The sequence below is a fragment of the Mustela putorius genome, unplaced genomic scaffold (assembly GCF_011764305.1).
Source record: "Mustela putorius furo isolate JIRA1106 unplaced genomic scaffold, ASM1176430v1.1 tig00003834_pilon_pilon_pilon, whole genome shotgun sequence".
NCBI lineage: Eukaryota > Metazoa > Chordata > Mammalia > Carnivora > Mustelidae > Mustela > Mustela putorius.
The window spans coordinates 31445009-31469336 of NW_025421987.1; the positions used below are offsets into that span (position 1 = coordinate 31445009).

General features: G+C 35.2%; 1 protein-coding gene across 5 annotated transcripts in view; it reads left to right on the plus strand.

Annotated features, from left to right (window-relative positions):
* Window positions 1–24328, plus strand: part of ALCAM (activated leukocyte cell adhesion molecule) — a 210150-nt gene that overhangs the window by 24535 nt on the left and 161287 nt on the right. For 3 of the 5 annotated variants that reach the window (XM_004769105.3, XM_013064868.2, XM_004769104.3), the window contains exon 2: window positions 21960–22052. The exons of the other annotated variants lie outside the window; for them this stretch is intronic. In XM_004769105.3, the coding sequence (XP_004769162.1) occupies window positions 21960–22052 (93 nt within the window). The remainder of the gene's footprint in view (window positions 1–21959; window positions 22053–24328) is intronic. 5 annotated transcript variants of the gene reach the window in all.

Consider the following 24328-nt stretch of genomic DNA (forward strand, 5'->3'; position numbering starts at 1 on the left):
TCTTGGGATCCCAATAATGAAGCCATGATCAAATTCATTTGTGAAATGGTGTATATTTACACATACTCTTGGAATTCACAATACAAATAAACTTTGCTTATTCCTGATGTAAAGAGATTTGTTTAACATTGTTTAATCTGATGTCTAATTAGAGACACTTTGGGAACCAGTGTGTAGGAAACATTACTGTAATCATGTCTACAAATAAAATACGTTATATTAATATATTACATAAATGAAACATATTTTCTAGATTTGGGATTATTTAAAATCTGGAATCTTCTAGAACTGTATTTCTGCATTATAAATAAAAATACAATAGAGAGGAACAAAACAAAAGAAACCTACTGTTCATTTCTGTGAAAATGCATGTAAGATTTCTTCATGATTTGGAATTTATTCATCCAAATTTTTAATTTTATGCTTACCTAAATATGGGTAATTTTAAATTTGAGGATATAGCCAATATTAATTGTATTATTAAAAGACAATAATTATATTATTATTTTTTGCCTGGTGAATTGAATACTTCACACCCCATAAGTAGATGCTAGGCCTGAAGAGATTTTCAAGGATATAACCTAATACACAGAATATAGAAAACTTGCTGCCAAACTATTTTTCTCAAGCACAGAATGTTTCAAAGCACAGATATCTACAAGTAAAATATTTTTGTTACTCTAATTTAAGGCTTGCTCAGAGAAGTAGAATAATATTAGATCTTATCTTTTCATTAGAGTTGCCATGGAGGAATTTATCAGGGTTAAGTTCTGTGAGATAGACTTAACTCTAGAAATCTTTGCAACATCAAGGCTGATTCTTTTTAAGTATAGATTGATTAAAAAAAACATGTTAAAAAGACACCCCTTAGCCACAGTCTACCTGTAACTGTTACCTCTGGCATTTTTTAGATCACTCATAAAATGATTCTTTTAGATTCTGACAGTCCAAGTGATGGTGTCTTACTTTTAGATTGTATTCTGGCAATAGGCATCTAAATTGTTCTGATTTCTAGGTCCTCCTTTCTATCTGAGATTTAGTTTACATCTAGTAGAGGGCTAATTTAAAGGAGATTAGACTTTGAAAGATATGTAAACATGTTTTAAAAGAAATGACTGAAAGAATAAAATACTATAATTAATACAAGGAGTGAAAGTTTTGTTGTTTTGTTGTTTGTTTTAAATTTAAAAAAAAAAAGGAACACCTGCTTGGAAGTAATCAACAATTCCAGAGTATTTAAATTGACCTCACTGTCAAGCTTTGAAGCCAGACCTATTTAAGTAAAAGTACTTTAAATTTATGAATTGGGATGAATAGTTTATGAAGGGCACTATGAATCCCCTCCGACTGCAGTAGTAATCCTGCAGCTTGAGGAGCAAACAAAACGGCTTTGTGTGTTTTCACAGTATAGTTCCAGTCCATTTCCCCAGGAATGCTCCATCAGTATCTAGGGTATCATAACATTTCATTAAGTGTAGTAAGAGCATGTAAAACACTTAAAACTGAAAAGAATTAAAAGTAATCCTTAGATAATCGAACCCACTAAGATGTACAGAATGGTTTGGGACCATAGGTTGATTGGGTTTAGTTCTTTTACTTCTCACATGTGTGCCCATAGCACTTGACTCATTTACCTATGTCTGTGCTTATCGGAGATGTCAGTACCTAACTGGATGTGTGAGAAAGGGAAACACTGACACTTTGAAACATTTTTGGTTTCTTGTTGCAGACACACACAGTCATGGTCAGAAAGCCACTGCTCTCGCTCACAGATGGCTTAGGCTTTTCTAAGTCCCTGATTCCATCTTCAAGAACATTTTCTGATTCTTTGCTGCCATTTGCTTTTTACTAAAGGCCTCAGAGATTTTCTTTGACTCCTTCAACCTAGGCAGACTTCTGAAAACCAACTTTTGTCCCAGAGGATTTTTAGAAAATTGTCAGGTTTTTCCCCTTTGTTCTTAACTCTAGAGAGCAAACGGATGGTTACCAGAAGGGAGGTGGGTGGGGGATGGGTTAGAGAGGGGGTGGGGATGAAGGAGCGCACTTGTGATGATGAGCACTGGGTGAGGTATGGAAAGGCCGAATCACTACTTTGTACTCCTGAAACGAATGTTACACTGTATGTTAACTAATTGGAATTTAAATATAAGCTTGAAAAAGAAAAGTTGTCACTGTTCTTAAGAAAATGCAAGACATTAAAAAATGTATTCCACAAGGTACTCCTGAAAATTATTTTTCTTATTTCTTAGTTACGTTGAGTATACGTAAAACTATGCAGCTCTGCGGCCTCCTGGAACTCATGCATTTATTGCCGTGAGTCTTTATTTAGTCTGGGAAATGATTTATTTTTTTCATTTTAAGATTAACTGCAGCCATATATAAAGTGTGGCAAGCCAATGACTACAGTTTGGAAAATAATTTAATAATTCAGCTTGCAGAGATTGCCTTTGCTTTTTTTGAATTTATCATAGGGCTGGTCAAGTTTTGGCCTATGTAGTTATCCTTTCCATTAATGTGGAAAATACATTTATAATTGGTGAAACAAATGCAGAGTAGGTAATAATGATCATGGTTTATATAGAGTTTTTGATAATATTATAATTGGAAGCATATTAAATAAAGTATGTATCACATGCCACAAATATTAAACCCAAAGCTTATACTTTTATCAAATGACCTTCCTGCCAGCCAGTTGACAAAGGATTTGTGCTCTTAAAAAATTGTAATGATTACTCTGGCCCCTTCATATTTTTCACTAAAAAATATGGTTGGTATTCACAAGGAAGTACGATTTTACGTTTTAGGTGGAACAGTATTCAGTGGACCTTTTTAAGAATGATGTTCCATACATTGTCCATACATTGTCAGTATAATAAATACCTAGAAATATTTGTCCTTGGAGAATAAAGAAATAGAGAAATCCAAAGCAAAAGTTAGGCTCCTAAAGCAACAGTTAGGCTCCCACTTCTTACATGTAGATATACATTCTTATTGAATTGTTCTCTGTGTATGCTAATGCATTTTATTTTATATGATTTCAAGTGACTTTTCCCTATTAGCTTTCTATTTAGATTATTTCCCTTGGAAATATGCTTTTTTCTTACTAAGTTATAAGCAAAAACTAGATATGACCCATGATTTTGGTACCTGTATTACTTAGGATATTTTATTCCAGTGACATTCAGGATCTAGTCTACAGAATCTAGCCTAAGCAAAAAGGAGGAATTTATAATATATATTTTATATAATATATCTTATTTAATAATCTATTTATATAGTGATATATTTTATATAGTAATATATTTTTATAATGTATTTTATAATAATGTAGTCGCTATAACCTTGTGAGGTAATATAGCTAGAATTCAGGATTTGGGAACTAATTAGAATCAAAGGCATGAATGCTGCAGTTCTTTCTATCTTTTATTTCTCAGTTCTTTCTTTTTACATGCCTTCTGTCTTTCTGTAGACTGTTGTATTTTGATTATAATGTCATATGGTGGTCTATAGCTTTTGAATTTAGTTTTCTTCCACTCATAAATGATCATTGTTTGCCTTGTTTTGATTTCAGATTTGCATAGAAAAAATTCTGATTGGCTCAGTTTGGGTCAGGGACTGACTTAGGACCAATCAACTCTAATTGTAGAAGGGGAAGTTGGCAGATTCCTGTGCAGTTTCTAGAAAACTTTAGTTGTGGTAACAGAAGGGACTAGGCAGGCAAGATATCATGTGCTTACTATAGCACTTTTTAATTTAACTCAGTTACCTTAGGATTTATTGGATGTCTACTATAAGCAAGCCATTGCATATAGCTATTATGCTGGATAAAGATGAATAGGATATAGTATTTGTATTCAGAAAGTGTAGGAGGACTTAGCTGCTGCACAGGTCATTAAAGTATGGTGCAGACAAAGAATGGGAGTAGGGGATGATCATAGGGAGAGAAATAGGAGGTTAAGAAGATAAGAGGTTTGATCCTCTTGAGGATTTTTGGAAGAAGAGATCTAAATATGTGTGGGGCCCAACAGAAAAAAGGAGCAAGCCAAAAGGGCAGAACTAAACTTGGAAACAAATCGGGTTTGATTGAGCAAAGTGTTAAAGTTGGAGGAAATGGAGGAACCAAGAAATGGAAGACTGCCTAGGAGTTTGTTGGGCTGCTTCTTCAAAGATGAAATCAAACAATGGATAAAGGCATTAGTAACAGTTGAGTCATTAAGTAGAATTGTTGTGGACTTAATAAAGTTTTGGACATTGGTTACCTAAAACATGAAATATCATGGAATCATATTTTCCCACTGCCTGGTCCTCTCTTTCCTTGGTTCTTTTCCTCTGTTCTTGATGCTCATGGTGTCAGTGATTGTTGGCATGGTTTACCCTATACATGACATCCAGGAAAATAGATGATCTCCTTATGGGTTACCGTTTCTTTCCAAAGATCAGGGCTTCTGGATTCCTTTCTTAGCAATTCTCTTGTTACATGTTAGCATGTGAAATACTATTTATAAAAAGGATATGCATATCATTGGGTGCGTTAAAGTGTTTGTTAACTTTCTATTTGTTGGCCTTCAGCAGACAATTTTTAGCTCATGGTGACAGGTTTCCTACTGCAGATGAATTAAATTAATTTTTTTAAGTAACATTTTCTGGTGAGGCTTTATCAAACGGTATGTTAGAGTGCAAATGTATTACTTTGCCTAATTCTCATTTTTCTACTAACGTTTATAATTCAAACAAAAAGTATAATAAAAGCATGTCTTTGAAAATTGTACTTTGAGGAATGATGATGGCCATTACTCTTCCCTTGAGATTCATAAATTTTCCTTTTGGCATTATTCCCTTAGTTAACTGGCAATATAAGTTTACAGTTTACAGATACAAATCCTATTATTTTTTTTCAAGTTTTTATTTTTCATTTTCTATAAACAATGGTTTTGAAAAATAAAGCATATCTTTTATACACATGTATATATGAATCTACCCATACATAAATTTAAAACTACTATGTAATGATTTTCACAATACCTTTTTAAAGAATATTTTGTTTTTCAAATCAACTGACTCTAAATTTGAATAAGAATTCACCCATTTTAATGAAGCCTTTAAAAAAGTTTAACTTTTCTTCTATAAATAAAATTATTTGCCAGCACTAAAAATAGCAACATTTTTTTAAGAAAAAATTTTCTTTTGGGGCGTCTGGGTGACTTCAGCCTCTGCCTCTGCCTTCGGCTCAGGTCATGGTTCCAGGGTCTTGGGATCAAGCCCCGCACCAGCCTCTCTGCTCTGCAGGGAATTTGCTTCCTCCTCCCTCTCGGCCTGCCTCTCTGCCTATTTGTGATCTCTGTCTGTCAAATAAAAAAATAAAATCTTTAAGAAAAAAGAAAGAAAAAATTTTCTTTTTAATTAATTCATTCAACAAGTATTTATTATTTTGGGTTAGCTGTTGGACTAGGCTGGGTGCTGGGGTTACAGCAGTGAACACAGTATAGTACCATGAACATTCATGTCAATGGAATGGTCATTCTGGAACTTGGACACAACATTAGAATCACCTGGAGATCTTGCTAAAATGTAGATTGTTGGGCCCAACCCTTAGAGTTTCCAATTCAGTATTTTTGGCTCCCAAATTTGCATTTCTAACAAGTTCCCATATGTTTCTGATGCTACTGGTATTGGAGCCACACTTTGAGAACAGCTGTGCTAGAGCAAGGCAATGCTGTCTGTCCACCAGCCTACCCTCTGCTCACCCATGCCCACTACAGGCCTACCCTCTGTCCACCCATGCCCACTGCAGGACCCCCTTTGTACTTAAACTTCCAGCAATAAAAATGTTTTCTATAAATCCAATTTGCTGTGGGGATAGTGCAGAAATTATATAGGTGCTTATCAGACTATCAAGAAATTTACAAGGTCAGATAGATGTAACTTTCAAAGACAAAGCTACCTTGTTTATCCCAATGTATAAAAATGTATAATCAGCATATGGCCTGATTTCTAATTTAATCATCACTTTATTTCAACATAAAGCTTTTCTTTCTGATCTTTTGGTAACCGTCCAGTTTTCCATAGTCTTTTAAAAGTGATGGCCAGCGGTTCATTTATTGCAATAATTAAGATGGATAGCAGCATGCCAGCTGGAATGACTACACTTGTGTTTGTTGTATAAATTATTTTCCTAGCATGAAAGCCTCTTTTATGGTTCTTTATTTGGTCATATCTTTTGTACCCTAAACCATTAAACATAGCATGTTTTGAGGAGGTATTTATAAAGAAGCTGGTAATATTTACCAATTTTTAATTACTGTTATTTCATGTCTGCATTTTTCTTAATACTGGAGATTGCCTTCCACTTTGTTTCTCCTGCCAAGAGCAGCGGAAAGGCCTTCTAGTCTTCATACCCCCCCCCCCTTTTTTTAACTACCTTTACACTCCTTTTATTTTGTTCTGATTCTCAACCCTTTCCCTTGTGAATTTTAAGTAACTTTGGGCAGTTCACCCAAAGTACATAGATACACAGCTTCCAATGTGAATTTCTTACAAGGCATATTGAAATGCCCTTAAAACACAGATAGCCGTAGACTTTTATCATTTAAAAAAAGTGTTACTTGAGTTTGATGGTCTTTTCCATTACAAAAATAAATGGATCTTAGATTCAACAGAAATTGTTCAGATAAAAAGTTTGGACACTGGTCGCCTTATTTCTGTATCTGTCATAGTACCTAATACATTTCAGTATGTATTTGCTGACCTGACTATTTTTGTTCTGTGCATTTTAACTTCAAAGGAAATTGGATGTCTGTTATCATTCAGAGACTTAGGATAGTCATTGTTACTATATTTACAATATTCATCTTCACTTTTAAACTATGAATCTGAAAAAATAAATAAAAATAATACTATGTCTGAATATTAATTTAGTTATTATCCATATGCCAAATTACTAGTTAAAATAATTTAGAGTAGCTAAAAATACTTAGTTGTAGTAAGTATATATTATTGTGTATATATACACGTATTAGACCTAAGTAGATTTATGTCTGCAACTCTTTTAATATCCTTATCAGATTTCAGTATAAAGAAAGACAGTGGAATGAAAGAAACAAAAGACTGTATTTGGTTATTGTCATTAATATTAATTTCTTTATCTTATAACTATCTCTGTATTATGATAATTCTGTGCTTTTGGTCCAGTCTTGCAGGTTAGACTTTTGTGACCACCCAAACCATGAAAATTTGCCTTCCTTAGAAAATCTGAAAGAGCTGGTCAGTTCACACAAAGACAACAAGGGTCAGTCTGTTTGGAAAACTTTGGCTTTCTTTCAGCAGAGTTGCCATTGGCCTAAGAATACAGAGTATTCTTACTCACTGCTGAAAATTAACTTGTTTAGCAGACAGGCTGTATCCCTTTGTGTAAACACTGTTTTTTAAAGGTAGCAAACATTAGCAAACATTGTCCTAAATCCCTTTACCTCATCTCCTACTACCTTCATCTGCTTTTCTTACTGACTTACCAGTGTCTCTATTCTTATTCTTATATCAAATCTGTCATGTTGTCTTTACTCCTGTTTTCAGTTCATTCAACTTAAAAGCATAATAGTTAAAAGGAGTAACTGCATTGTTTTGTGAAGACTGATAAAGTTAACTTAGGTATATAGAAAAGTATAAAGGAAGAATGAAAAAGTAAGTATCTCTCTTTTGGATCATTAGTGAAAAGATGAAGTGTTTTCCTTACAGAATGTCTATAGATACCTGAAATCTTCTAATTTGCTGTTGGTAAAATAGATATTTTATTATTAGGTTTTGGAAACTTATTTTAGATGTCTGCTCTAAATGTTTAATTTGTAAATAATAAACAGAAACAAAGGATAGTCATTGTGGCACTACAATTTTTTAAAAATTTAAGATAAAAAAATTTAATGTTACTCATTAAATAGTGGTGAAGGAGAACATTTTGGTAATAGACTATTCAAGCATATCTCTTTTTTTTCTTAGCTTGATTTAGATATAACTGATATGTAACCTTATAAATTGCAAAATGATTACCACCGTAACATTAACTATACCATCTCTATCCTGTCACATAGTTATCATTCATTTTTTATTATAACAATATTTGAAGTCTAGTCTTGACAATATTCAAGTATGTAATGCAGTATTATTAGCTAGAATCACTGTGCTGTACATTAGATCCCAAACTTGTTCATTTTAAAACTGGAAGTTTGGGGGTGCCTGGGTGGCTCAGTCTTTAAGCCTCTGCCTTTGGCTCAGGTCCTGATCCCAGGATCCTGGGATCCAGCCCCATCTCAGGCTCCCTGCTCGGTGGGAGGCCTGCTTTCTCCCTGTCCTACTCCTCCTGCTTGTGTTCCCTCTCTCGCTATGTCTCTCTCTGTCAAATAAATAAATAAAATTTTTTAAAAAATAAATAAAACTGGAAGTTTATGCCCTTTGATCAACATCTCCTCTTTTCCTCTACCCTCAGCTTTGGGCAACTATCACTCTACTCCCTGTTCCTCTGAGTTTGTCTTTTTAAAATTCCACATATAAGTGATAGTATTCAGTATTTGTCTTTCTCAGTCTAACTTATTTGAGTTAGCATAACACCCTCCAGGCCCATCCATACACTTATATGACAAAACGTCTCTCTAGAATTGGCGTATTTTAAGACAGAATTTTCCGCCGAGAATAAATGAAATCACTAGATTATCTAAGAGAAGTTGTTTTACTTACTTTTCATATCTTGGCTATTGTGAATAATGCTACAGTAAAGAGAGGAGTGCCAATATCTTTTTGAAATCCTGTTTTCATTTTCTTGGATATATACCCAGAAGTGAGATTGCTGGATCATATAGTGGTTCTATTTTTAATTTTTTGAGCATTGTCCATACTGTTTTTCATTGTGGCTATCCCCAGCGTGGTGTATCCTTTGCATTTATATTTTCTGTAATTTGATAGATTCAGAAGAGTAATACAATGATAATAAGAATGTTTAATGTTTTCAGTCACAGTGTCAGAGATGAATAGTAAAATGCCCTCAGACATTTGATATAGAGGAAGAAGTTTTCCTAGACAGAGTTGAAGAAATAATCAAATGAAAGATTTTCTGAAGACAGGATGGTGGTAGGTAGTGGAGGTAGTGGTGGGATTTGTTGGGTGAGCAAGAAGACAACAGAAACTTGCTCAGAGACTAAGCTCTGGGATTAAATTCCTGCCCATTCATCGGCTAGCCTTGGGCTTTTGAGGAAGTTACTTCAGCCTTAGATTCCTTTATTCCCATCTCTAAAATGAGGAAGGTAATACCTTTTTATGATGTTGTTTGGATCATTAATTTTTTTAAATGTGTGTTAAAGCATTTTATACATGCATTGGGCACTCATTAATGAGAGCTCTTATTAAAGGCTCTTATTATTAAAGAAAAGAGAGCAAACTACCATGAAGGAAAAAGGAGCAGTCTCTGAACTGTCAGAATTTTACAGCCCGTGTAAGATGTTTCCCGTGGAAGTAGAACCTTAATCAGAGTGTAATGAAGAATTGCTGTAAGCATGGATGTTTGCTGGCTTCACAAGGAAGTCCCACATCCTACTCCGTGGTGATTCCCTTTTGTGTTGAATAGAGGTGACTGGAAATAGACATTAAATGGCAAATTGAGATATGAGTCATCTCTCTGTAATTTGTATCTAGTATTTGATGGAGTGCCACTGAGACTTATCAACCTTGCTGACTTCTGCATACGGCTACCTGGGAAGCTCCTTCAGGGACTACAGGAGCAGCAAAGCAGAGGAACAGGACAGAATTTTCAGGGGAAGATACTATTCAAATACCTTTGTCATTAGAAATAAGCGTTGCTTCTAGTACATTCATGGTGGCTACCAATACGGTTGTTTGTTCATTCATTTTTTAGTAAGTTTTTGTCAAGGGTTTATTATGTTATTCATAAGGAGCTATACCTGGAAATATAATGATAACCAAGACAGTCATAGTTTCTGCTTTCAACAATCTTATAATGTGTCTAAAAAAATTTATAAAAAAATCATCCCAACTCTTAAAGAGTGTATTCTGCATCCTAGGTAGAAGAAATTATGTAAAGTTGCCACTCCCTTCTTATAACCCTTTTAATAACCACTGCCTTTCTCATTAATAGATAGGACCAGGTGACTTAGATGTTCTGAAGCAAAGTAAATGCCTTTAGATCAGTGGTTTTCAAGACTGCACTTTGAGAGTTTGGAAAAAATACTAATACCTGAGTCTCACTGAAGACAAATAAGAAGCCTGAGGCCTCCAGCATCAGTATTTTTTTAAAAAAAGTTTGGAATAGATTCTAATGGGTAGCCATGATTGAAAATTACTTCTTCTTCTTCTTCTTTTTTTTTTTTTAAAGATTTTATTTATTTATTTGAGAGAGAGAACATGAGTGAGAGAGAGCACAAGCAGGGGGAGGAGCAGAGGAAGAGGTAGAGCGGGTCTCCTCGCTGAGCAGGGAGCCCCATGCAGAGCTTGATCCCAGGACCCTACATCACGCCCTGAGCTTTGGGGGACACTTAACCAACTGAACCGCTCCACGGGCCCCAGAAACAACTTCTTGAGAGAGAAAAATAGAAAAGAGAAACAGCAACAACTATACAATTCTGGGATAGTGAATAATGACAAACACCAAGATGATAAAAATAATACTTCTGAAACTTTGCCAAACTTCCCCTCTTATATAGAAAAAAAGTAAAATAACTTACTCCTAGATAATCTAGTGATTTCATTTATACTCAGTGGAAATTTCTGTCAAGAAATGTGTCATACCAGGTACTTCCTATGTATCCAGTAAGTGGGTGATTGAGTCATACTTGGCCAACAGGTGCCATATGATAACAATGGATTTAGACCAGACTGATCCATATATTTAAGATAATAATACCTATATGAATTTGAATTTGGCACTAGTAACTTTAAACTACTGGCTTTGTTTGATCCTCAGAGTCACCTTTGATGTTGTAACAGGGCCCCCTGAACAGCAGTACCATTTGCAATTTCAGTCTCCAAGGTTGCCAGGCTGGGTCACTCAGAATTAGCACAATGGAAAAGGCACGCTGAGCAGGCTGCGTTAGGAATTGCAAAGGCGGGACGCCTGGGTGGCTCAGTGGGTTAAGCTGCTGCCTTCGGCTTGGGTCATGATCCCGGGGTCCTGGGATCGAGCCTCGCGCCAGGCTCTTTCCTTAGCAGGGAGCCGGCTTCTCTCTCTCTGCCTTTGCCTGCTTGTGCACTCACTCTTTCTCTCTCACAAATAAATAAATAAAATCTTAAAAAAAAAAAAAAAGGAAAGAAATTACAAAAGCAAGTTGTCTTAAGCTGGAGGAAAGGAGGTAGTGTCTGCTGTGATGAACACCATAAAATCCACCAGAGACTCACTTCAGAGCCAAATCAGGGCAGAAGAATTAGTGTTTATTTTTCCTTTGTGCATGTATGTGTGTGTTTGTATGGTGTGTATGTGCGTGTGTACCCCAGTATTGTTTGTGCCTCCATGGAAATAGGCTTTACTAACTTGGTTTATGGTCCACTCTTGGTTTATTTGTAAATCTGAATGCTAACTCATTTATTCTGTTTACCTTCCTGAGGCAGGCAGGCTTCAATTCACTTAACAGCATGCTAGCGACTCAGAGAGTGTGAAATCTAATCACATTTTGACCCATCCTTAAATTGCTTCATATCCACACTTTAGACTTTTCATCTGTGAAAAAATGTTTGATGATGCCATACTCCCCCGTGGGGATTTGTTTGAGGAATAAATATTAAAATGATTGTGGGACACTTTGAAAATACAAATTGTTACGAAAAAATAAATTATTTTCGAATTTTTCCTTTGACATCAACTTACAGAGAAAAACAATATTTCCCATTATAGGCCTTTTAGTGTAATTTAATATTTGGTTTCTCTTTATAATTTTCCATGTACTTGCATACAATACTTCTAAACCATTAATGGAGTTGGTAAACATCATATAATATTGAAGGATATTTCTATTAGGCAAACTTTCAATTATTCATGTTAATGGAAGAATGTTAATGCAGCTCTTACAAAATGACAGACTGTCACAAAGATCTCAGGAAGGATGATGGGCCAGAAGCCCTTAGAGGCCCTGATTTGTATAAATTTGTTGGACTGCCTTTGTCAATTGTGGGTAATCATTATGTTAGAGGTCTTATGATCTGGGAGAACCCTGCTCAACTGGGCAATCAAAGGGAGATGGGAATTGGGAAGAGGTGATCCCCAACCCTCCAAGGCATTCCAGTTCACTCTGAATGCCCCACTTGGTAGAAGAAAGCTCATCAGGGTGTAGTAACAGTAGGAGAGGAATCAGAGACGTAATAGAAGTAATAGTAATAGTAGTGGTACTAATAGTCGCAGTAATAGTAAAGGTAGTAGTAGCAGCAGCAACAGTAACTGGAGCAGTAAGAATATATCAGTGGCAACAGGAGAAATAGCTAAGATTTATTAACTATTTATTGACTGCTGTATGCCAGGCATGGTTCTAAGCTCCGTACACATTCTAACTCATTTAGTTCTCACAATAGTCCATATAACATGGGCTGTTCCCATTTTGTGGGATATTATGCATGAGAACATTATTCATCAAACACAGCAAAGGGCCAAAGGGAAAATTGGTATGCAGTGTTCCAAGTTTAAAGATGCTGGTTGGTCAGCATCTCCAAAGGACTTCTTAGCGATGCTGCCTTTCAGGCAGCGGAAGTTCTCAGGTGAGTCAGAGTATGTGGCATAGATGGCTTCTGATGTTAAAGAGCAGAACGTTGTAGAAAGCTCTATAGTCCTCTGTGTTTGGGGGTGTCATAACCTAGGAGAGAAGTATTACCTAAAAGGTAGGAGTAAAACATATTTTACCTTGAAAACAAAAAGTGTAAGAAATGACTTAATCACACATGAAAACTTATATTGTAAACAGGATCAAAGGGAAAAATTTCATAGTGGCAAGGGTGTTTCATGAGCTGAAACAGATTGCTGAAAGAGGAAATGGAATCTGTTCCCCGGAGATATTTAATGTCAGGACTAATGCCATCAGTATAGGATAATATGAATAAAATTTGGAGAAAGAAGGGATGAACCTCAAGAGTCCTTTCAGACTTATGATTTTATAAAGTAATTCATAAATTTTTAATGTCTTGGAATAGTACTCATAATGAAAGAAAGAGATCTATGTGTCCAAATAATTAGAACTTCAGTTTCTTTCAGCATTCTACTTTAACAACGTTAAAGACTGTGGTAAAAGAAAATAATGTGAAGGTCACAAACCATTAGAAATAAGTGTGTTTTAATAAAATAAAATAAAACTGTTAAAAAAAAAAAAGAAATAAGTGTGTTTTATTCTCATTGTGAATTCCTATGGGAGATATGCTTGAATTGTATAATTATAGTTAATATGAAATGTAGTCGTCAAAGTTAAAACCAACAATTCTTTTCCATAGTAATACTATTAGAGGTAAAACAAAGTAGAGTGATTTTGAACTTAAAACCATGAAATTAATGATCAATAAGCACCTGTTTTCATACAAGCTATTAATCTTATACTTTTATGTGTGGGAAATAGTGAACTTCAATTTAAAATTATATTTTTTAAAGTGTCATATTACTTCCTTTGTACATGAGATGACTTACAATCTTAAGTGCTATGTTCTTCTGATGAAAAATGACTTAAATATTGTACCAGAAATCAACATGAGCAGAAAACAAATGATTTTGTTTAGCTTAAGAAAAAAATTTCCCTATCCCCCTAATTTTGGAAAACGTTAGGAGAAAAATGTGAATAAAAATATGAACTATATATTAATGTTCATCCAATATGTTTAATATTTTATATTAGGTACTCAATAAGAGCTGATGGGTATGTTAATGCATATATTAATTAGAATGTCTCCAACGAAACATTTTAAAGCAAATGATCATAATCATGCATATATACTCCTCATTATATGAAAAGCAGTAATAAAAGGTTTTATCTAAATTTAACATCTTCAGATGCTTAAGATTTGCCTAGATTATATGAATATGTGAATATTGTTAGGAAATGTATCTTGCCATTCTAGCATGCTGGATTCTAAATCAGTATTCTACCACTAGCTAGCATTATGACCTTGGATAGGTTTAATAACATCTTTGAGTTTCCATTAGTTCATCTATAAAATGTATATAATAATAGCACTTACCTTATTCTTAAATTAATTAGTGACTTAAATGCTTGGTGCAGTGACTGATGTCTAATATGCCAGTGAAGGTTATATTTTGTAATTATATAACTTAAAATACATCTGATAACACCATAAATTTTAGATTAAGTATAAAAGTTAAACAGTTACGGGGCACCTGGGTGGCTCAGTGGGTTAAAGCCTCTGCCTTCGGCTCACGTCATGATCCCAGGGTCCTGAGATCCAGCCCCCGCATTGGGCTCTCTGCTCAGCAGGGAGCCTGCTTCCCCCCCCCCCCCCCCCCCCCCGCCTGCCCCTCTGACTACTTGTGACCTCTGTCTGTCAAATAAATGAATAAAATCTTTAAAAAAAGTTTAACCGTTATAGAAATGGTATATTTGTATAGTAATTCTAGTCTTAAATTTATGTACAAATTTGCTATATAAATCAGGATACGAAATAGTTTCTTCATTTCCTCTGTACACATTCTTACATTATTTCAATCCTGCAGAACTGGGAATTTGTGCTGTAACCTAAAACATGTCTAGACTCTATAGGCAGACATATCTGACTTCTAGTTCCTGCTGTGGTACTTAATAGCTGGGCACAGGAGAGGTCACCTATCCCATCTCTGACCTTCAGTTGTCATTTGTAAAATGAGAGAATTGATATTTAACTAATATATTGTTTGAAATTATACACGTAACAATGTCAAGTATCTACATGGTTAATACTGAATAGATGTGTGTCTGTAGCTCCTCCTTTTTGCACCATGTGTTTGATCATTGTAGGCTTCTTTTAAATTGTAGTCTCTTTATTGAAGTAACACCAAAGAAAGGTAATTAGAAAATAGAATGTGCAATATATTTGGCTGAAATTTCACACTCATTAAGTGGAGGAAAATGGTGGTATAGTACATCATTAAATTTACTTAGGCCTAAAATGGACTTGGGCTATGATGTTATTTATCAAACATTTTTTCAGTTCAGTTTAGCAAATGTAATGTCTACTATATGCAAAACATAATGTCCAATGTTGATGAGGGGGATAAATGTAAATTAGATACAGTTCTGCTATTTAGTGACTTAAAATCCAGTGATGGACAAAAACACAGTAATATAAGCAGTAATAATGTTTGAGGAGGTGCACAAAGTCCATGAGTTTGGAGGAAACATACAGATTTGTTCTAACTAGAATGAATTGGGTTGATCTGGGAAGGATGGGAAGACTGCTGTAAAGTTTAAGGGCGTTCTAGAAAACAACTTGAACAAAGACTCAACTTTGAGAAAACTCAAGAGTATATTTGCAGAAATGGAAAAAAAGTCTGTATGTGTGTGTGTGTGTGTGTGTGTGTATTTGTGTTTATTTGTAAGAAATGGACTAAGTTAGAGTGTAATGGGAGATAAGTTTCCAAACTGAAGTTGTAATTACATTGAATATGGATTTGAATTCTAGACGGAGTGGCATGGAGCTAATTTTGAGAACACATCCAAGACTTTTTGACCATGTGAATGAGAAGAGCCAACTTGTGTTTTAGAAAGGCAAGTCTGATGGTTGTATTTAAGAAATATTTTCAGAGAGAGAGAATGGAAGGAGGGAGAACATTCAGGAAGCTATGGTAAGGGTAGGAGCACGAGGCAAACTTGCCCTGATTGCAAGCAGTGTGAGTGCAGCTGGTGAGATAGAGAAGCAGCAGGATCCATGTCAGCTCTGATAGTTTTGACTTCTCTGTAAAGTACTATTTTGCGTGAACTGTCAAGCTAAGCACCTGAAAATGTTGCCATGTTCTCTTTAGAAAGCATGTTGGAATAGTTGATGGATGTCCATTTTTCCATGCTTATGTACTAAGAGACTCTGGGCAAGGTGCCTAAATTTGCTCTTTCTTAGTCAACATAAATTACTTGTCTTCATCACTTTGGTCTCAGAGAGATTTTAAGGATTAATTAGTTGAGATAAAGTTCTTTGGAAAGAAGAACTACAGAACCATATGGTTGTCCTGAAACAAATAAATCTTATAGATGTCTCTAAGTCTGTGCTTTGGAAGTAAATTTTGAAAAGGCAGAGATTGTGTCAAGTGAAAGATAAGCAGAGATCAAGCCCCCTCCCCCAACCCACTTTTGCATAGGAACTGAAAATTTATGTCCAATGACAATAGTTTGCAGATAAACCCTTAAGAAAACAACCTGCTGATTAGCCTCAGAGCCACATTAATGCCAGCCATGGAAACATTTATTGGTTCTCTTCTGGAAACAATATAACTGAGTATATTGAATCAAAGTGGCCATATATAAATCAGTTTTGTTTGAATGTATATTCTTTTAGTTATTACTGATAGAATTACATGTTGTATTTTTCCTACCATGATATTTGTTTTAGCCCCCCCCTTATCTTTCTAAATCATCTCTACAAATACATGTCCAAAGATGTATCTTCATTATATTTTTATCAGTAGCTCTTCTTTGATGCCACCATAAATGAACACCAGTAGACATTACAGAGAACATTTATCCTATGGTTTTTACTGTAATTCTATAGGTTATATGGTCAATAATATTAAGATATTTCAGGGCCTAAATTCAGGGTATGTTTTGTTTTATTATTTTATTTAATATTTTCCTATTTGTATTCTTCACTGTATCTCTTTAAGACAAGCACACTCGCTTCCACTATCTACCTGCCAACAGACAAGGTAGATGTGCTAGGTAATGCTCTTTGAGGTAGTCTCCCAGCTCTCCTGCTTGTTTCCAAATTTGGCCCATTTCTATTAGCTTCTACCTGGCTCCTGATTCTTTGCTCCATCTGTCATTCCCAACTTGACCTTGCTCTGTCTTTTTCAAGGACATAGTGTGGACTCTTCTTACCAGTGATTTCCATTGGAGAATAAATTCATTAAGATGTCACTGTAGGACCTTAGACCGCTAAAGGGAGACTTCGGCCATCCCTTGAACTTTTTTCCAAATACAGCATTTAATCTCTCTTTGATACTTCTTTTACCTCCTGTCCAGCTGTGTAGTTAACTAAACTTTTCAGTTCTTAATTTTTCCACTTAAAAAACTGAGGGAATAACTACTTCAGAAGGCGGTGGGTTGTAAGACAATTACATAACACACATAAAGCACCTAGCACAGTGTCTGCCACAACAGGATTCTACAATTGGTTAAGCGTTATCATTAGTATTAATAATAGTAACAGTGTTATTATTCTGAAATTGCCTCTTTTTCTCCTCTTTCTGTGGCCCCAACCTTGATAAGTGGTACCATATCCAACCAATTTTTAGACCAGTATTTGTAATTATCCTTGACACATCTCCATCAGTCATGTCCCATAGTCAAACCACAAATTCTGTGATTCTATTTCCTAGATATCTGTTGCATCTCAACACATTTTCTCCATTTTTGTACATACCCATACTCTTAATTTAAGCCACTGTTATTTCTTCCTTGAGCTACTACAAATAGATTCCTAACTCATTGTCTGCATTTCTCTTGTAGACCTACAATTTATTCTTACATTATAGTTGGATAGATCTTGAGAATTCAAGTCTGATCATATTAACTTTGCTTAAAATATTTCAGTAACATCTCAGAACCTCTTACAGAATATCAAACATCCTTGATATGAGTGATAAGAAAGACCAGCACCATGTGTTCTTTAGGGCCATTCATCTCCTGTGTACCCAAGTTTCAGCTTTACTGAAATTGCTGTATTTCCCAAAAACTCTGTCTACCCCTCTCCTACCCAAGGCCTTGACTTACACTAGCTCCTCTGTCTCTAAAGGTCCTGTTTCACCTGATTAACTTGTATCCTTAAGGTCTAGTGACTTTTCTAAGAAATTCTTACCTTCCCCCTTTTCCGCTCTACCCCTGCCAACCTATTATTAACTCTAGAATTTTTCCACTATCTTCACTGTGTTGTATTTACTTATTCCAGGTCTGGTGTTCTCCAGATGATTCTTAAGTTCCTTGAGAACAGTGACAGTTCCATTTCACCACCTTTAGCCAAATATATAACAAGACGAGTAATGGATATTTAACTTAAAAAAATATTGGATGAAATTAATGAAGTATAGTGAGAAGATAATAGATTTATTTTAATCATTCAGATCTGAGCTCAAATCCCAGCTTGATGACTTGCAAACTCTGTTACCTTGAACAAGATGTTGAAAGTTTTGTTTTGTTTTTTTTAAATCAGGAAATTGGGAGATAATTATACTCTCATGATAGTTATGAAAGTTAAATAAGGTAACATATGTAAAGCATTTAACATTGTGTATTTTCTATAAATGCTACTTCTTCTTTTTCCCATTTATACTTAGAATTGCTCTTTTGAAGTAGTAGTAGTGACTTTGAAGTGTGAAACATTCATGCCCTGTTATTGTATATTCTCCTAGGACATACAGAACACAGTTTCCTCCCTCTTTTTGTCAGTATTCTTTGAGTGAGTGATGATGAACCATTTTAGTGTCTCTAGGAATGGAGGAATTATTACCCTACCTTTTATTTTCCAGGAATGAGTATTATTTTCTTTGCTATAACTCAAGGAGAAGAGGTGCTCTAGTGGTTAAAAAGTACAAAAAAAAATTGTTCTTTCCCTGATTAATTTAAGAGGTCTGATTATATTGTACTTTGGTGCTGACTCACCCTGAGTGAAGAGTTGTGTTTCATTCTCATTTCCTTCTATGGTGTGTGGCTTTGTTTTCTTTCTCATAGAAATCTTTACATTCATTGTGTATCACCTTTAATGCAAATCAGGTGTGTTTTGAAAACCTCTCTCTTTTTTTTTTTAAAGGTAAAACAGAATAAAGGGGTTGAAGAGGTAACTCTTTTGGTTTTAAGAATATTAAAATATAAACTTCAGCTATCCATTTAAAAATTAAGTTTTTATTTCTCACATTGGGGTGCTGTGTACACTGGCTAGCTTTAGAGTGAGAATTAAATGCTCAAAAAGCTTTGAAGTTAATTCTCCATGAAGAAACAGCTGAGAGATTGAGTGTGACACCATTTCTTCTTGAATCTTCAGTCAAGCAGATGTGCTTCCTTCAATCAGTTTGCACTACCATGAGATTAAAAAAATTAATGACAGTTCAGGTTCATTTCATAGAGCAAACGTTTTTAAAAGCATGGATTGGAATTTTTTTTTTTTTCTTCCTATCTGGTGTGTGTGTGTGTGTGTGTGTGTGTGTGGTTTTGTTGTTGTTGTTCATTTGGTTGGTTTGGCTTGGTTTTGCTACTAAGTTAATTTGATGTTATTAAGGCTCATCTGCCTCAGAATTTGTAGGGTTTTAGCATTAGAAAGCTGTAACCAAAATACAAATGAGGGGTTCAGTGTTATAAAACCATATTTAGGACAAAAACTAGTGTTTGATATTTTATGTATTCAGTTGTATCTTTGGCTTCTTTTTTTTCTCCTTTTTTTTTTTTTTAGATTTATTTATTTTTTTTTAGATTTATTTATTTGAGAGAGAGTGAGAGAAACAGCTGAGCAGGAGCCTGCCATGGAGTCAGTCTCACCACCCTGAGAACATGACCTGAGCTGAAATCAAGAGTCAGATGCTTAACCCACTGAGCCCCCCCAGGCACCCTTGTATCTTTGATTTCTTCAGTTTCCTAAGTATTCACTCTACAAAAAAATTTTTTAAAAAAATGTTAATTTTGGAAATGGAGTTTTTCCCAAGTTCTGTTATTTTATACCAAATCCCAAAACATTTCCTTACATTTCTTTCTTCCTTTTTTTTTTTTTTAAGATTTTATTTATTTATTTGACAGACAGAGATCACAAGTAGGCAGAGAGGCAGGCCGAGGGGGGGGCAGGCTCCCCACTGAGCAGAGAGCCCTATGTGGGGCTCGATCCCAGGACCCTGAGATCATGACCTGAGCCGAAGGCAGAGGCTTTAACCCACTGAGCCCCCCAGACGCCCCTTTCCTTACATTTCTTATACATTTCTTACATTTCTACTCTTTCATTTCTACCTTTTTTTTTTGCTTTCTTACAAATAAACTTTTCTTATCAGTTTCTACTTCTGTGTTTCTTTGAACAGTTGATACATTCTTTCTTTTGAGATTATTTCCCCTTTCCCCCAAATTCCAGTACATCTACACACCTGTGATTTTTGTAATTCTTTAAAAGAGTATGCTGTAAGATAAAAAATTACCATATAATACCTATATATACACAAAAATAGTAATTTTCCCCCCATTTCTCAAAAATGTGAAATAAAATTTTTGAATTATTAATATTTGAATTATTACTTACTTCCTTGAAGGTTACAATGAGGCCAAAGAAACTGAATTTAGGCAATAATTCTGGAAAGTGTTTAAATTCAATAGGGAACTTGATTTCTGAGTCACATTCAGATTGGCACTGCTTCTTTTCAATCCTTATTTCAGAAAATTGTGACAAGTAGTTAAGTTTGGGCTATATAAGGTATATCTAATAAAAATGAAAACAACAACAACAAAAAAAACAGGTCAGGGAACACTAAAGTTTCTGGAGCACTAATGGGAAAATGAGGTAATAAGTCAAAAGAGAGCTGTATTACATTTGCCTTGAGAATTGGTCAAAGTGGTGCAACAGATTACATAACAAGGAGCACAATAACTCTGTGATGTTTCAAGGGCTATTTTGACAGGGAGAGTCCAGAGGTAAAGAGAGAAAATGAATATAAAGTGTTGAATTTTGTTAGGCCTTAAAGTTGATGGTCATAAAATTTCCTGTAATGAATTTTTTTTTAATGTAGCATGCTAGAAATTATAAGTGGTCCCAAAAGAGTCTTATTTTTCCAGTTGAAGTAGTTGCTACCGATCTGAGACTTAAATGTATGTTGTAGTCAAAATAAACAGGTGGTTATGAAAAATTAAATTTCCCTGGAGAAGTGAGCAAATAATAATGACATGCAAATAAGTATAATAACACATGATTCACATTGTGAAGAAGGTCACATAGTGAAGGTAAATTCAACTTTATTCCCCCAGTTGAATGTTTGTTGTGTGCCTACTGTGTGCCTACCATGGCTATTGGCACTGTTCTAACCATCTGGTTATGTACATTGGAGATGGATGGGGCAGAGAAAGAGATAAAGCCTTTTTATATGTGTACACATAATACAAAAGCTTTTTTCTTGAATTTTTAAAGAATCACAAATATGAATTTGTATTTTAAAGTCAGAAAGATTAGCAAATATTAAATACTTTTTATAATTCCCTAAAAAGTAAGTGCTCCAGTTTTAGCATAGACAGTTGATTTAGCTAGCTTCTTGGAAAGAGCCACTGTTGGATGTTCTCCTTCCTCTCTTCCATTTTTTTCTTTTCATTCTTCCTTTCATTTCTTCCATTTCTTGTGATTATTTTTTCACCACTTATGAAGGTGAATTTAAGTTGCTTGCATACATATACATTAACACTTACCTTTTACCTATAGGGTAAAAGATCAGAAATGATTTGAAAGAAAAGTAGGTATTATTATGCCAGGTGTGTGTCTGTTTGATCTGCCATGATAAAAATCCCATAGATTGGTGGCATAAGCAACAGAAATTTATTTTCTCACAGTCCGAAGGCTAGGAAGTGCATGATGAAGATGCCAGCCAGTTTGGTTCCTGGTGAGGGGTCTCTTCCTGGCTTGTATATAGCTGCTTTCTAGCTGTCCTCTAATTCAGGGACAGAGAGAAAAAGAGGCAGAGAGAGAGAGCTCTGTGGTTATTATATCACTTTTTATAAGGACAGTAATCCTGTGGGATCAGGGCCTCAATTTTATGAATTCATTTAACCTTAATTACCTCCTTATAGGTCCTATCTCCAAATTCAGTCCCACTGGGATTGAGGACACCAACATGGATTTGGGGGTACAATTCGGTCCGCAGCACCAGGGATACCCAGGAGGTAGTAATTGTCTTTGTTCACTCATTGTGTCATTAGGTAACATGCTGTCCTTGAAAGAACCTTAATGTGTTGAAATGTTCTGCCATATGCCAGTTAAGTAACTTTGGGCAAACTGCTTAACCTCCCTGCACCTCAGTTTTCTCATTGTAAAGTAGGATTGACAAAGCCTACTTTTTTGTGTTACTTTAGTAATCAAATAAAATTAGATCTATGTTATACTTTCTGCAGTGCCCAACCTGTAGAAGGCATCTGTGAACTTCATACGACTTACTCTTCTTGAATCTAGTGGAAAGAAAGAAAACAATTATGTAGATTCTATTTTTTAAAATAAATGGAAAAAAGATTCACGTAAAGAGAGCATATTTAGCTCAAATGTTAAGGAGGATGTAGTTCCTTTTTTTATTTGGAATACTTTGAAAACATCATGAATGCATGATTTTAGCCATATATGCATATGTATATATGCACACCCATTGTATACATGTATATAATATATTTTTCAAGTGAACATTTTTTATATTGGTTCTCAGTAAACGCTTAGGACAGATCATCTACATGTAACTCAATTTAAGTCGTGCTTATGGACATCTAAACGATGTGATGCATATGTGTTTCTGATGACCAGTGGAATGTAAGTACAGGACTTCTTTGTATCGATTCCATACGTAGGCTGCAGTGTCTGCTAATTCTTTGAAAAATCTCTGGTATCTAATCCCTTGCATTTTTGTGAGGAGAGTTTTTATTGCTTTTCTTCCTTTTTCAAAAGTGACTTTACCCCTGAAAGGAGGAAAGGCAATATAATAGAGCTTAAAGCTCTGAGAGGAAGGGACAGCTCACACATCTCTGTGGCCTCTTCTCTCAAACACCAGATACGAATTGTACTTCAGGAAGAACTAGCTAAGTAAGAGCTGAGTTGGGGCTGTGCTCTCTGAAGTCCCTGAGGTTTTGTCATTCCACAAAGAGCATACAACCTAGAAAAGAGTTACCAGAAACTCAGGACCCAAATGTGGAAAATGAGAAGTCTGCTCTTTCTTTTTGCTCCAGAAGGGGCAGATTTCTCTTGTTCAACTTGCTGTATGTAGAATACTTGTGGCTTCTGATGCGACACTTACACTCTTCTTCAAAAAAAATTAAAAAAATAAAATGCTCCAGAAATGTTCAGTCCCTAGATGTGTCATGTCATTTATTATAATTCTCAGTTCTAATTGCAAAATATTGAGAAGACCATTTTAGCAGAAATTCAAGGATGAATTCTACATGCTGGTATCCGCTATAAAAGAACCGCTTTGGCTCTAAGAATGTTTGCCTTAAAGAAATAGTGTGTCTAAACATCAGTCAGAATGAATTAGCTACAAACGAAACTCCTGGGAGCTGAATGATTTGATTTGCTGGATGAGAATATTTGGAATTATATACTTGAAGTTTGGAAATTACGTGTCTCATTAAATAGTATTTTTTGTTGTAACAGTCTTTCTTAGTACACAGAGCACCGATTTCTTAATGCCTCTCCTGGGGCATTGAGTTTGCCAGTCATTTAGGGAGGGCCTAGCAGAAGCAGGTACGGGGTTTTTCCCTTGATGCACTCATAGTACTGCTGAAGTGACTGACACACGTATTCACAACTAACTACAATGCATTGGGAAAGAGGATTATAATGGGGATATTGCTATGGGAACATAGATGAGGGAGCAATATATTTTGGTGGAGGTGTGGAAGGTGTCTGGGCTGGAGAGAGGAGGGTAAAAGGAGGGAGATTTACCATCCCTGTGGGAGTATGGAGTCAGGGGTTTTAGGCACAATTTGGCTGTCTTTTAAGCTAGGAAATCAGTGATGGATTCGTAGTAACTTTAATCTGGAGCCTCTTTGTTCCCCCTCCCCCCCAGGTTGGTAACCTGTGAGCCAATGACTAAGTAGACATTTGTTTATATTCCTCAGACTCTACATAAAACATATTTTTAGATGTTAGGTGTTTTACTTATGTTATCTCCCTTAATAGTGGTAACACTCTGAAGTAAGACTTGTTAGCTTTACTTTAGAGAGAGAGAAAAATAACTTTGGAGAGAATAAGCAAAATGGTTCTGGTTACACAGTTAGTAGTCACCACTAACATTCTAGCTGGTTGAATTAAATGTAAGAGAGAAACCTATAAAAATGAGGAGACAGATTATGGAATTGGTAGAAAAAATAGTATCTGTGCTGTTTCTTTTGAGGTCCATAAAAAATAAACTTAGTCTTTGTGTTGAACACAACATTGAAAATACCAGATCTTAATGACC